The sequence below is a fragment of the Meleagris gallopavo genome, chromosome Z (genome assembly GCF_905368555.1).
Source record: "Meleagris gallopavo chromosome Z, MGAL_WU_HG_1.1, whole genome shotgun sequence".
NCBI classification, from domain to species: Eukaryota; Metazoa; Chordata; class Aves; order Galliformes; family Phasianidae; genus Meleagris; species Meleagris gallopavo.
The window spans coordinates 51,451,813-51,465,733 of NC_139435.1; the positions used below are offsets into that span (position 1 = coordinate 51,451,813).

At 38.9% G+C, this 13,921-nt stretch overlaps 1 protein-coding gene and 1 long non-coding RNA gene across 13 annotated transcripts in view; both read left to right on the plus strand.

Annotated features, from left to right (window-relative positions):
- The window catches only part of CAST (calpastatin), a 62,054-nt gene that overhangs the window by 17,238 nt on the left and 30,895 nt on the right, over positions 1-13,921 (plus strand). For 6 of the 12 annotated variants that reach the window (XM_085214468.1, XM_085214469.1, XM_085214467.1 and 3 more), the window contains one exon: positions 1,242-1,310. The exons of 5 other annotated variants lie outside the window; for them this stretch is intronic. In XM_085214468.1, the coding sequence (XP_085070594.1) occupies positions 1,242-1,310 (69 nt within the window). Of the gene's footprint in view, positions 1-1,241; positions 1,311-6,547; positions 6,686-13,921 lie in introns of those variants that run through there. One more of the 12 variants, XM_085214473.1, reaches the window with a different exon arrangement.
- On the plus strand, positions 7,104-9,746 carry LOC116217547 (uncharacterized). The gene is made up of 2 exons (XR_014880692.1): positions 7,104-7,142; positions 7,813-9,746. It is a non-coding gene; the product is annotated as an uncharacterized LOC116217547 (long non-coding RNA).

A 13,921-nucleotide genomic window follows, 5' to 3' on the forward strand; every position in this document is an offset into this window, starting at 1 on the left:
TGACTTCTCTGCTGTAGAGAGTAATTGAAGTGTAAACACTTCATCTGGTAGATCTTGATCTGCCATTTCTCAGAGAAAGTGGCTTGGTCTTATCCATCTTCAGCCTCCAAATACTTGATACATTTCACTGTGTTCATTATTAATGGCTGCTTTTTCTAGTCTTCACCAGATGTCATTTCAGCAGTTGCTGAATGCAGGTTCAGAGAGGATGTCCTGTCTTGTTTCAATTGCAAGTTTACTTATTAACTAGAAAAGCCATCATTTTGCTCTTAGACTTCCCATTTTGCTAAAGTTATTTCTGTACAGCAATAACCTATCCATCTCACTACCCAATTAGTACTTTAAAGTCTTATCATACATTGCTCATGTTGCATATATTCTGCCCAGAGAGGTCGTAGATGCCCTGTTCCCAGAGGTGTTCAAGGCCAGGTTGGATGGGGCCCTGGACAGCCTGGTCTAGTATTAGATGTGGAGCTTGGCAGCCCTGCCTGCGGCAGAGGGGTTGGAGCTTGATGATCCTTGAGGTCCCTCCCAACCCAAGTATTCTATGATTCTATGATATGGCTACTGTTGGTTTGGCCTTTTATTAAAATAAGTCACTGCCACAGGAAATAGCATAGATCTGTCAGAATCACAGAATTGTAGAAGTTGAGGGACCTCAGGAGATCATCTAATTCAACCATCCTGCTGAAGTAGGTTCACTATAATAGGTTACACAGGTAGGTGTTCAGAATATCTCCATAGGAGACTCCATAACCTCTCTGGGCAATCTGTTCCAGTGCTCTGTCACTCTTGCCATGAAGAATTTCTTCCACATGTTTGTATGGAATTTCCTGTGTTCAAGTTTTAGGTCATTACTCTTTATCTTATTTTTACACACCACTGGGAAGAGCCTGGCCTCAACCATTTGCCTCCCACCTTTTTTTAGATATTTGTAATCATTTATCAGATCCCCTTTTCGTCCAGGATTCTTAGGTTTTTCTCATATGGGAAATGACCCAGGCACTTTTATTTGTTCTGTGAAACAGTGCTGGAGAATTTCAGTGCTGGGCAAAGTCATCAGAAATAAAGCAGTGCGAATAAAGTTACGTAGGAAAACATGTTTTTGGATTACTTACCTTTTACAAATGTTCTTACAGGGATTTTTTTAGAATATAATTTTTTAAATACTTTTTTTAATACACAATCTTACTTCTTCATCAACGTTTCTGTTTATTATGTTTCTTTCATTTATTTTGCAGAAGTCAGCAAGTGCTAATGTCAGTCAGCCTCCTAAAACGCAGACAAGTGGAACACCGTCTGCTGCTAAGGTAATGCATAGTTAAGGACATGGTCTCTTTGAAAAGTGAAGAAAGCATGTTATTATTCTATTCCCTAGAAATAGCGTGGGATAGAAAACAATTTATGTTTCCTGGCATTTAGTATGATTAAGATGTTCATATCTTGCTAGAAATTCTAGGAAATTGAAATAAGAGGGGAATGCAAGTCAGTAGAAGACAACTTCATTCAACTTATGTGGCTGTGGTCCTTTTTTTCATTCTTAGATACTGCCTGTGTGTTTAAATCCTGTTTATTCAGCAGAATCAAATGAGAACAGAACACTGATTCCTACCTTTGCTTTTCGGTTCCTTGGAACAGTTCAGTTGTTCAAGAAGTTAGTTTAAAAGACATTATAAAGATGACTCGCATATTGGAGTACAGCTGGTACTCCATGAAGAGTAACGTCATCACGGCTTTTAAGCATCCTCTGGTCTTTCAAAATATTAAAATAGGAAGATGAAAAAACACTTCTAATTGTGGTCACACATGAACTGATGGCTGTAGTTAGTGTAGTCAACTGTTAAATGCATGTTCTGTAACTGCAGATATGCCATCATTTGAAATATCAGCAGCACATATTTCTGCATTCTAAGTACATTTTCCACTTCTTTAGCCAATGCTGTTGTAAAATAATACCTCCAAAAGACACTGCAGTATTATCTAAACAATTATTTCTTTCTGTACATTAAAGAATAATGCAAAGATATAAACCTTGTAATCCCTCTTCTTTAGTGCTTTTGTCTTTCACAATCATTTTTGTTGCTTTTCTGTCCCTGTTAGTTTAGCAGCGCCTTTCTCAACTTAGGTTACGTGTAGATCACATGATAGGGACTGTCCCTGTGCTGTTAGCCTAGACAAGAGAAGGATTCAGGAGGGGCCTACAGGAGAGCACAGCAGGGACTCTTCCTCAGAGGGCATAGTGATGGGACAAGAAGGGATAGTTTTAAACTAACAGAGGGGTGACTTAGGTTAAAAGTAAGGAAATTCTTTAGACAGGGCAGTTGAGCCTTGGCACAGCTACCCAGGGAAGATGTGGTGCCCTATCCCTGAAGGAGCTCAAGGCCAAGTTGGATGGGGCTCTGGGCAGCTGAGCTGGTGGGGGACAGCCCTGCCTATAGCCCTGCCCTAGCTGGAACTAGATGATCCTTGAGGTCCCTCCCAACCCAAGCCATTCCATGTTCTGTTACTCCTTTTTATTTCTATCGTAAGCATATCTTTCACATTAAGTGTGTAGTGTACAATGCCTGTGACCCTACTGAGGATAAGACTTGGAAAATAATGCCTTAAAAATAATGTGACAAAATAGAATTTCCAGGCATCATCATACTGGTTTCTGACAACCCAGTCTATGTATTTTCCTTAGTACTTCATGCATCCTCAGTTTCTGCGACATTACAAAATATTTATCTGTGAGGATGATGTCCTGTGAAAGTATTTACCTCCTCCTTTCATAATTAACTTTTAATCAAAGGCCATTTTCAGTTTAACCATTTTACTTCGTGCTGGGTTGTCATTACCTTTCTTCAGTTGGACCAAACTTTCTTTTAACTGTATATTTTAATTTTTACAGTTTCCTGCAATTCTACAGTATTATTTAAATTAGAGCAAAATTGATTAATTGTTCTGTTCATGTAGATTGTGCAATTTTTAGTTCTTTTTTTTAAAATTCGGCAAGCTGTATTTTTTTCAGTATTTCTTTTTAAAAGATCGATTATAATATATATATATGTATTTTACAGAGAAGGAAGTATTCCTTTATAAAGCAGAGACAGCCTTTTCTCTTATCTTTTTGCTGCAAAAACTACATCAAAACTTTTAATGCAATCAAAAGTGTTCCAGCAGGTTTTGATAAGTCCTGTTTCTTCCTTTCTTTTTTCCCCTTGTTGTAGCTTAAATGTGTTCAGAATGTGAAATCTCCTGGAATTCCTCAGTCATTTTGTTGGTCATTAATCCTTTTCAATTAATGTACTTTATCCAAGATGAATTTGACGGGGAGGTGGGGAAGAGGGGATGAGAGTGAGTGAGAGCTGCTGCAGCTGTTCAGTCTTTTAATTTACTGTGATCCTCTGGTGGAATTACTTTCTGTAAACTGAATAGCTGGAGTGTTTTTTTGGTCTCTGTGTTATGGCCTGATTCCTCATCTGACAGTCAGTAAGCAGGAGTAACTACTGGTTTGTGTTCAGCTAGGGTTGTCTGTGTTTCTGAGTTTAAAGACACAGAACCTTGCGCATGACGTCAACTTCTCATTGTTTAATGCCTGGCTAATACGTGGATAGTTTAATTTTCCTGTGACTCTACCCTGTAATGTGAACACTCCTAGGAATCACTGTTAGTCTGGCTTCATTTTTGCTGCACTGTCTGAGCTGTCATTCCTGTGCCTGTGCTCTTTATTCTTCCACTCCTAAGCTCCCATCACTGCTGCTGCTATTACTCAACTGCATCTGCCTGCTCAGTGTCTTCTTAGACAGGCTTTATACTTGGTTGCCTGTGCCTTCCTGTGGTGGAAGGTAGAAGTGCTGCCTCTTCACTCTTTTCTTTTGTATCTGCGTAGCTTTTGTGTTCCCTGTGTGAAGGGCATTCAGGAAGATGAATCAGCAAAATTTAACACGTCCATTTTCTGTAAGACTCAAGTCTAGATGAATAATATTTAACTGAAATAAATATTTTAATTTCTTACTGATGCTATTTTTTTTCTAGAACAAACTATCACAAGCCTTTCTCTTGTTTTTGGTGTAAAGTTTTGTTTGGCTGCTATGTTGTACAAGAGTATCTTCAGCAAGCATACACCTTTTACAGAACCATATCAGGTAAATGGAGGAAAAAAGAAACTCAGGAAGAGTTATGATCAGTTGTTGTTTGCTGTTGAGCAGCCTTTTTCCTGTATTTCTTAGCTGCCAAGATGCACAAATCAGGAGGGCATGCCAGTATTAATAACAGGCAGAAATTAAGAATTAAAACTGAACTAACCTCCCTCCTGAACTAGAGGTGATGTGCCAGCATTGGTGTATTTTCTTTTATGGTTTTTTACATTGTTGTTCGTTTTTTACCGTTTCTTTAGCCAAAAGGAATACCAATTCATTGTGTGATGTACAATCCTACCTATTAATAGAAGACAGTAATATTTGATTGCAGCTGGATCCAGCTAGTTTTCTTGGATCTTTGTGATGTTATGTGATGGTATCAAATGGGTTTTAATGTTTTTTTATGTAAAAGATTTTTGGCGATAATCTTAGTGAACCCACTGAATTATTATTATTGTTTTTTATTTTGTTGTTAGGCTCTGTAGTTTAATGAAGTGAGCATTATTGTCCGTGTTACTTCCATGGACAGTTTATTGAAGCAGTGCTGGGTGAATTCCATAAGACTGGAAATTCAGCAAGAATTACTTTTATTTCAGACTTGTGTGATACTGAATGTTTTCAGAGGAAGCCTCTTGATGATAAAGATATAAGAAATTCAAGATTACTTATATATTATATATATATAAGTATATATATAATTATATATTACTTATATATATATATACTTATATATTACTGTTCTAAAAGGGATGCAGTCTTTTGCCATGTGCAAGACAGGAAGATAAGAAAAAGATACAAAAGATAAATCGCTAAACAATATTGGGCAAAGGCCCTACCATTTTGGCATTAGACTGGAAATTCTCTGAAGTCTAAGTATGAAGATTATAATGAAAATTGATTCCTGCGCTCAGTATATTTTCTGGATTTTTGTTTGTTTGTTTTTGATGCTATGTACTGTACTTGTCACTAAATTCTGATTTTTGTGAATTTTATACTAGCACATTATTGTGAAGGAAGCCATTTCTAAACAGGGGAAGTTGCAGTACTGATTTGGTGCATCCACAGAAATGTGTACATCTATTCCTGTGTTGCCAGTAAAGTGAGCAGTGGTTTTGTTTGCCGTTTGGGAATTACTGCCAGAAACATTTAAATGAGAACTTTTGTTTCATGTTCTCCTTACAGCACATAGGTACACAGACCCTTCATAGATGCTTTGTAACAAGGTTGTGAGGTGTTTTCTGCGAGCTGCTCTTAGAATTACTGCCATTGAGTTATCCTGTATTTTAGAGGGATCAGAACTGTGTCAGTGTGGAGGTCAGCTGGTTTTCTTGGTAGCAGAGACATGCTAAAAATGGACCACAATACTAAAAATGTAAACTGTAGGAATATGGAAAATGTGTAGAAGACCTGACTTCATGTAATGCTATAGGAGGAGGCTTTGGTTTGAAAAGTAGGTCTGTAGAAACAAACTGCTCTCAAGAGTACTGCAAAAGGTATAAATTGTAATGTTCTGCAAGGATATAAATCAACGTACTGTGATCATTTAAGAAAAAGGATTCTGTGCTTCACTCAGAAGAGTATTTTCTTTAGCACTCTGTGTGATTCTTGGGTACTCTGTTTCTACTTTCCTTCTTGGGATGACTTGTTGTTTATTATTCCCTTGAGGTAAAGGGCAGAGAGATTATTCTGAAAAATAATTGAAGTATTCTTTAGTATTATTGGAGCTTTTTCTTTAAGAACACACAAGCAAGTAAACAAACAGAAATACTCCCAGATTACACATGTTCAGAATTTGATTCTGAAGAAAAAAAAAAAAAAAAGTGTGAGTCATATTTGGTATTTCAGAAATACCTGAAACTTTTAACTTCTAAATTAATTCTTTTAACTTCTAAATTAATACAAGTTATTTGGATTTGCTGTGATTAAAATAGTCTTAATCAGACAAGTTCCTATGGCTTAACTGGCCCAGTCATTTCATTTCTCCTGATACATAAAATACTGGAACTGTGGAATGGATCCAGAGGAGACCATGAAGATACTCAGATGGCTGGAGCAGTTCTCCTGTCAAGAAGGGCTGAGAGCTGAGTTTCTTTGGCCTGGAGAAGAGAATACACAAACATTAATTCTGCTTAGCGCAAGTGAGTGGGTTCCTTTCCTCAGCACCAGCACAGCAGGCTCAGCAGTTGTAAGCTCCTTTTGGGAAGCTGGGCAGATAGGTGGCCAGTGGCTGTTTGTGCTACCTGGTGGAGGAATGGGTTCCACCACCTTTGGGGCTTTCATCTGCAGCCGAAGGTAGGCAGGGGCACGTCCCGTCGCATCGCTGTGTGGAGTGCGCTGGTTCTACTCCCGCAGTGATGTGGTGTAGGCCCGCCGACGCGTGCCTGGGTTCCCCTCCCCGTATGCAGACGGACACGGGTGCTGGCAGAGGTGGGTGGTGCCAGCAGTCGCGGGACGGCACGGGAGCTGGTGCTGTGAAAACTGAAACCACAGCCTGCGGGGTGCTGGTGATAGTACTAGCCTCGCCAGAGCGTTTTTGCTGGGAGCAGAAGGCCTGCCTGTAACATGTAAGCTAGCTGTTCTTGCCTGGGTTTTCTTTCATATTACCTCTGCTTTGCACTCAGTCACATTTTTGTTGTAGTTCTTGTTTTTTGCCTTTCTTTTCTGGGATTTTTGTGGGCTGAACTAAAGCTAGCTGCTGGCTTTTGGAGCTTCTCATCTGCAGCTTTTAAGAGCTGTGCGTAGTAAATTGCCTTTAAAATTATTTTAACCTGTTGTCAATGATCTTTTCAGTTTCCAACTTGGTAGGAATGCACGTTACGTGTGTTACACAAGAAATTGTTTACATGACATAGCAGAATCTTGAATGTGGGAGGCATGAGGGAGAGCTGACTGTTTGTGTTTGAGTTGTTCTGTATTATTGTACTGATATTTTCTCTTCTTTTCTTCTCCCTTCTTCCCCCTTCTTCTCCCCTCCCCCCCCCCGTTTTTTCAGCCTATGCTGTCCTGGCATCAAAAACTCATGTAATTGCAGAGCTTAATATACCTATGGCACATACAGAGCATTGCGTAGTCAGGGTGGAGTGACCTGCAAGAACTACTTCTTGGTTTAAGTCTGTTTAGGTGTCAGTACTATTTTGACAAGTGTTTGTTGTACTTTATACGTAAATAATGCTAAACTGTCAGATACATACAACCATATGGAGAAAAAAAATGCCTTTTATTAAATTTTGTATTATTGCTGTTTTTATAGTAGTAGAAATTAGGTAGGATTTGCTTATTACATGCCAGATTTTAGCTACTGTAAAAAGAAACTGCTGATCTATAACCATTGGTATTCTCTGTTCCATCTGAAAACAGTATGTAACTTCTTAGCAGAAGTAGGGTTATCAGAGTCGTCCCTCACTTTTATCTTTGGAGAAAATGAAGACAGTATGTTAAATAACACACGGTTCTTCAGTGTTGCAGAGACCTGTGTTGACTGTTTGATTCATCTCCAAGGCTATCATTTTGATTATAATAGTCAATCTAGATAATATTTGTAATGGCCAGCTAGTGGTGAATGAGTGAGAGAAACTTTTTAAAACTAATTGCTTCAACATAAAATCTGTTGGATGGTTGTTTTTTTTAAAATTAAGTAGTTCTTACTGACAGCCTGTAATATAATATGGTGCTTTATTTTTCTGTTTTTAAGGGAGTGGTTAAGTATGCCAGGCATGCAGAACTAGCAGAAAAATCTGTTCCTGATCTTGGACTTCCAGAATGGCTTGTTCCATGGATGAGTCCCAGTGTTGTCACGGATCAGCCAGTGCTGTCTCACAACATTGCTGCTATAATTTTAATCCTTAGGTGGACACTCCCAGTTTCAAATCTAGGCGAAGCTGTGTTGCGTTAAAGTTGGTGGATCTTGGAGGATGGGAAATGGGCGAGGAGAAGAGTCACAGTGAAACCTCTGTCTCCAGAAAGCAAAGGAACTTCCTTTGTGAGGGAGTTAGCCCTCTGTGTGTCATTGTCTTCATTTTTGCTCTTGTTTTCCTGAGCTAGAACATGGACTCATAGACATTTGGGATTTTGTTGAGATTGTCTTCTGCAAAAAGAAGAATCTAACAGGAAGGCAGGAAGGTTTGTGGCCTTGTGAACTCACTCCTCAGGAGCTCAGAAGCCATAATGACACTACATGAAGTAATCTATCTTCCTGTCTTTATGTCTTGAAGTGCTGAAAGTTGTAATCCTTAGAGTAGAACCTCTCTGAAGCATGACAGGACCTCACAGGGAAGGATATCTTATATTTTTTGACGCGAGGCTAATGTGCTCATTCACTCTAGAACATGCATGGGACTATACTGAAGCAAGTTTTGCTGTTCCTAAGTTAAGAACGTATCCTGAAATTAAGAAATGTATTAATCTGGTTTTTTTAAGTTGGAATTGTGAATTAATTTTGAACTCCCTTCCTTCGTTCCTTCCTTCCAAGTTACGGAGTATTATTATGAGTTGATATTTTAAAGACAAAAATTTACTAAATTTCCTTGTGTTAATTTTTGTTTCTTCTGTCTTATTTTCCCATAGTTTTGATATCTAACACCTTTGTCAGATCAACAATGCATGTATCAGTTCACAGTGCTTTGTTAATAATACTTTTATTCTGAGCCCAGTCTCTAATGAACAGTATTCCTCTATAGTTCTTGTGACCACTGGCTGACCATTATGTGTATTGCTTGGTTTGATATTGTAAGAAAAATAATCAAGCTCAAAACCTTGGAGAGCATTAGTTTTATGATGAGGTCTTTTACATTATATGGTTTAGCTTTTTAAGCCCCCCTACCTTAAAGACTGCTGGTTTGATTTGGAATTTACAGTTTCTATTCCTGCCCTCCTGAGACGGGACTTTGCGTGCTATCCCTTGGTTGTACTGCAGACCAAGTGGCAAAAAACCTAGCCGAACACAGCAGCTGCATGCACGTGGTTGGCACCCTGTTCCTTGTTTTTCTGGTGTTTTCTTATCAGCATGCAGTATGCTACTGCAGATAGCTTCAGAACATTCTATTGTTTGAAATCATACACAGAAATGGCAATAGTTACAATAATTACAGCTATTAGCTCTCCAGTGAACACCTCTATATAGAAAAATATGGAGGCGGGAAGAGAGTTTTTTAACTACCTATGAAAAAAGAGAGCTACTCTGATGAGTACATACACTAATGTAATGCAGTAATTTGTTGTGCTCGGTGGGAACCTGAGTAGAGTGGTGACAGTGTTGTTACCCTGCTTCTAAAACTTGAACATGACTGAATGGCAAAAAAAACTCCAGTGTGTGCCAGCTTGGAGGGCGTACTACAAGTGAAAGTGGAGTCTTCCAAAAGCAGATGACTAAAGAACACATTTTAAGAAAAAAATAAGAATGGAGAGTTTAAAACAGTGTAATGATGTCAAAACTTTTTCACGACGCCTCTATACCTAATAAATAGTTTTACCTGATGCTCAAAAATGTGTGTGCTCTGAGTAGTTTTGGTGTGCATAGCCATGGGAACTTTCTGACAATGAAAAGTTAGGTGTGAAAGTAGAATGCTTTCTACTGGAAAACTTTTCCAATGTAATAAAGCCTGAATTTTTTACAATGGAGATCTATAATCTGGATTCTGTAGTCTGTGCTTTTAACTCCATTTATAAGACAGAGAGTACATTGCTTGCAATATTAAAGACATGGTCTGTTTGCATGTGCACAGAGTCTGAAGGTAGCAGGTGAACTCTCCTATGTTAGGTATGCACTGTCTTTCTTTCCAGGTCAGATTTTATTAGTCCATAGATCAAATTGTACGTTTAGATAGTGTGCATCTTCTGTGACTGACTAGCAGACTATTTTAGTCTACTTCCAAAATAAGTAAACAAAAAAGCCTTGTAAAAATATCAGTCATAGTAGGAGTAGGAGACACTAACAAATAAAGGGGAATTACATCTTACCATCACCTGTGGGATGGTTCTGATTTTTTCTGCGTGCCCCTAGCTTCCTGCATGTGAGTAGCCAGAAACTGAGATGTTGGAAGTTTTTGGAAGAGTCAGGTGGTACAAAAATGTCCTAAAGTTGTGTGACATTCACCACTCCGGGTTGTGTTTTGGGTTTTTTGTTTGTTTCTTTTTTGTTGAGGTATCAGCTGTTCGGGAATCTTAATTGTAACATTAAAATAATACTAAAAAAAAATCGTGTCAGTATGAAGCTTTGGATTTGACACAGATTGCTGAGATTTTAAAGCACATTTCTAAGCTAAAGGTGGTTTGTCTGATGTTAGTAAATAATTTAACTTAAAATTTGACTACAGAAAAAAAAATAGCTTTCCTTTGGGGATTGTGATCTTCTTGTCTCTCATTAAATGTCACGGGGCAGTACCATCTTTTTCACTAACACGGTACGTTATAAATTTCAATAGTGAAAAAGTTACTCTCTTCTTTATATGTAACAAAGTCAGTCCAGTGAAGGTTGTTTAGGAAGGCAACCGTGCTGATCACTTCTAAAAAGAAATTAGTCACATCAGGTCAACAGAATGGCTTGTATAGTTGCGGTGTTTTGTGTAAACATACCAGAGCCTGACTGATAGGCAGGTACTAAGTAGAAACCTATATTCCGGTATATCATGTTATTATATTTCTAATATAAAGTCTCCACAGTATTAATAAGAGACTCTTTCTCTTTGTCTTCTGTTAAAAAGTTGTTTTTCTGAACAACTTAATAGTGAAACTATTTTCTGCGTAAGAGGGATAGTTAAAGAATTCTATTATATAAATTACATTCTTACAGTTTCAGTGCTATATTTTTTCCATTTTTAAATCTATATAGCTTTGCTTGCATTGTTAAGAAATGTGTTGTTAAATGCACTGATGGCTTATAAATATTATTCTTGACCTGTCTTCTGCCTGCTAAAAGACTTCTGAAACCTGAAACAAATCAGATGGCATTTTATACTGCAGTGAAATAATCAATTGTTATTTTACAGTAGTTCTCCAAGCAGAATTCGTTGCTTCTCTCACACACTGTTAGAAACAGAACCATTTGCTTAAAGGAGCAACCATAATCCGACAACCAAATTTTTGCCTTGTATTATACACAGCTATAATAACCAAACGCACCTTACAGTTACACTTTCAAACGTTTATGTATCACTGTTTTGTTGCAGCAGCTGTTTTTCTCTGCATCGTTGGACGTACAGGATAATCATACTATAATAAGTATTATATAAAATAATAACTTTTTTATTAATTGTTAAGCCTGGGAGGTATTGCCAACTCTCTATGAGTACTCAGAGAGCTCTTTAGCCTTCTTTCCTACATCGAGTGCAGCTGTATCACTAAGCAGACGTTTGCTTGAGCTGGCCCAAAAGCTTCAGTACTGGAAGTGCCTGCCTCATCTCGGCAGCACTGCTGTGCAGAGCCTGTTCTCCTGCGAAGAAAAATCTCTCAGCTTTGATCTGAGAGACTCTTTGTTATGATATTTTGTTACGATAAGCCGAATTATACCTCTTTGCCCATTTTTTTTCTGTCTCTTTAACCAGGGGACAAAAGCTGCCATCTTCCTTTTTCTGTAATGTGCACAGTCCTCATGCTCAGTTTTTCATTTCTCTCTCACAAATTTGTCTTCAGATCTATTTCTTTTCTGTTTCTGCTGCAGTGTGATGGCTAAAACTCTCCTAGCACTTGTCCTAGAGTGGCTTAAACTGGAAAGATGGAAATTTATCCCTGTATTTTATATTATCAGTTACAGAATTTATCATGATTCCCCTCTGTTTATTTTTGGCAGTAGTATCTCAGCTTGTAGTACTGCAAAATTGTGTTTTTCTTGTTAATGCTGTCGAGCGGTGCTGCCTGCATATCTTCTGTTGTTCTCTTGCTTTTCTTTTCTCTTGTTTTGCATCTAAACTTCGACCTGATTGCAGCCTCATGAATGCTTTCAGAGACTTCTTTGAAGCTCTTCCTTTGTGCTGGAGGAATGCAGGTTTATAAGTGTAGAAGAGTAACCTCCCTGTTTGCTCCAGAGAATATCATTCGAAGTACTGTGAAAAATTGCGGTGACATCAGTGTGTCCCACAGAGTTTCCTTCCTATTCATCAGGCTTTTTTCAACATTTGAATGTATGCACTGTTATATTGACTTTGTATGCTTCCTGTTGATTCTTATTTTTTCTCTTGTTACCGTCTGTTTGTTTGTGTATCACTCTGTAAATATTTTCAGCATCTCCTTTTCAGTGAGCTGGCTGCTACCTTGCACCTTACAGTTGTTTCCAGGACTAAGCAGGGACTGTTTTCTGACCAATATTTGTCTGTGTAATTTTCAAAAGTAATAGTTTAAGCTGATAATTGCCTTTACTGCATTGTGTGCAGTATAGTTTCAGTAATTTGCAGCTTTTAATAACTTGAGAGCTGGCATGGGGTTCTTCTGCTGTTTTGTTTTTCCAAAAGGCATTTACCCTCAATTCCTTAAATAGTTAAAACTATTCTCTTTTAATGTTTCCCACCTTTACTTTCTTTGATCTCCTCTCCCCTACTTCCATTTTATTTCCATGTCTCTGGAGTACACACAGTGAGACTAGGTAACAAGTTTTTAATAGGCTTTTTTTTTTTTTTTCCACATTTTGGGCTGTTTTTTTGTGTTTTTTTTTTTTTTTTCTTTTGTCACTGCTCTCTTTCAACATTAGCATAAGGTCTGCCTTGTTAAATTTAGCAGGCCAGTTTTGAAGGGCATTCCTTCTCTTATCAAACAGACCCTATGTCTCAGCAGACTGTCCTCGAACACACTGTTCTCTTAACTCACAGTCAGCAGTGTCTGAGCTCTGTTTGTCTGTTCCCATGTTCATCCATCAGCCTGGACTCTCTCTGAGTGCTTTCCAAAGGGCTGTGCACTAGGAAGCAGGTAGAGACCCTTCCCAGGAGCCCCAGTGGGCTGCATGGCACTGCCAGCACCAGTGTGTGTCTAGGGGCCAGAGCTGTGTGTGCAGCCACAGGAAAAGCGTCAGTGCTGATGACACTCTCTTTCCATTTGCTGTAGGCTCTGCCCTTTGCATTTGAAACAACGCAAGAATTACTGTATTTTCTGCCACCAGTGCGTGGTTTTCTGTATTTTGCCTCCAGAAGCTGAGCTCTCCTTATTCTTCCCTTCCTGTTGGACAGTTTAAGCTCTTCTGTTTTTCCGGGCAGGTTTCTTTGGCCCAGCCTGTGGCAGGGGTTTGCCACCCTTTTTCAGGAGCGCGATATGCTTTGCTGTGCTGGAGCCTCTCTAGCAGCTGTGCATCAGGCAGTTGTTATCCTCGTTGCTAGGCAGCATTTTAATGTTTACCTCCGAGCCTGACATGCATTTTTATGCTGCTTGCAGGACAAAACTTCACCCATTCTGCAGTCTGATTAATGGGCTGCAGCAAAAGCAGTGTTTTCATAGCTTCCCTACAACCGGGTAAGGCACGTGTCCCTTGGAACAGGAAAACCAGAACAACCCACAGTAAGAAGTTGTCACCCAAAAATGGACTTGCAGGAGTCAGACTGTTTTTATAGGCTGCGTGTTAGTTACAAAACAAATATTTAGACCATGGCAGCTTTCTGTGTCATCACTCTGTGAGGCTCAGTGTGATTACAGACTGTGGGCACAGAAGGCCTTGGAAGAAGAGACGTGAAAATTAGAGGCCTTTAGTATTGGCAATACTGAAGGGGCAAAAGGTGCTGTATGGATGGAACAGGGCTCACTGTGCTCCGTGGGAGCCAGAAGACCATGGCAGTGTGGTGCTGCCCTTGTATACAGAGGTGGTCTGTGCACACAGAAGTACAGCT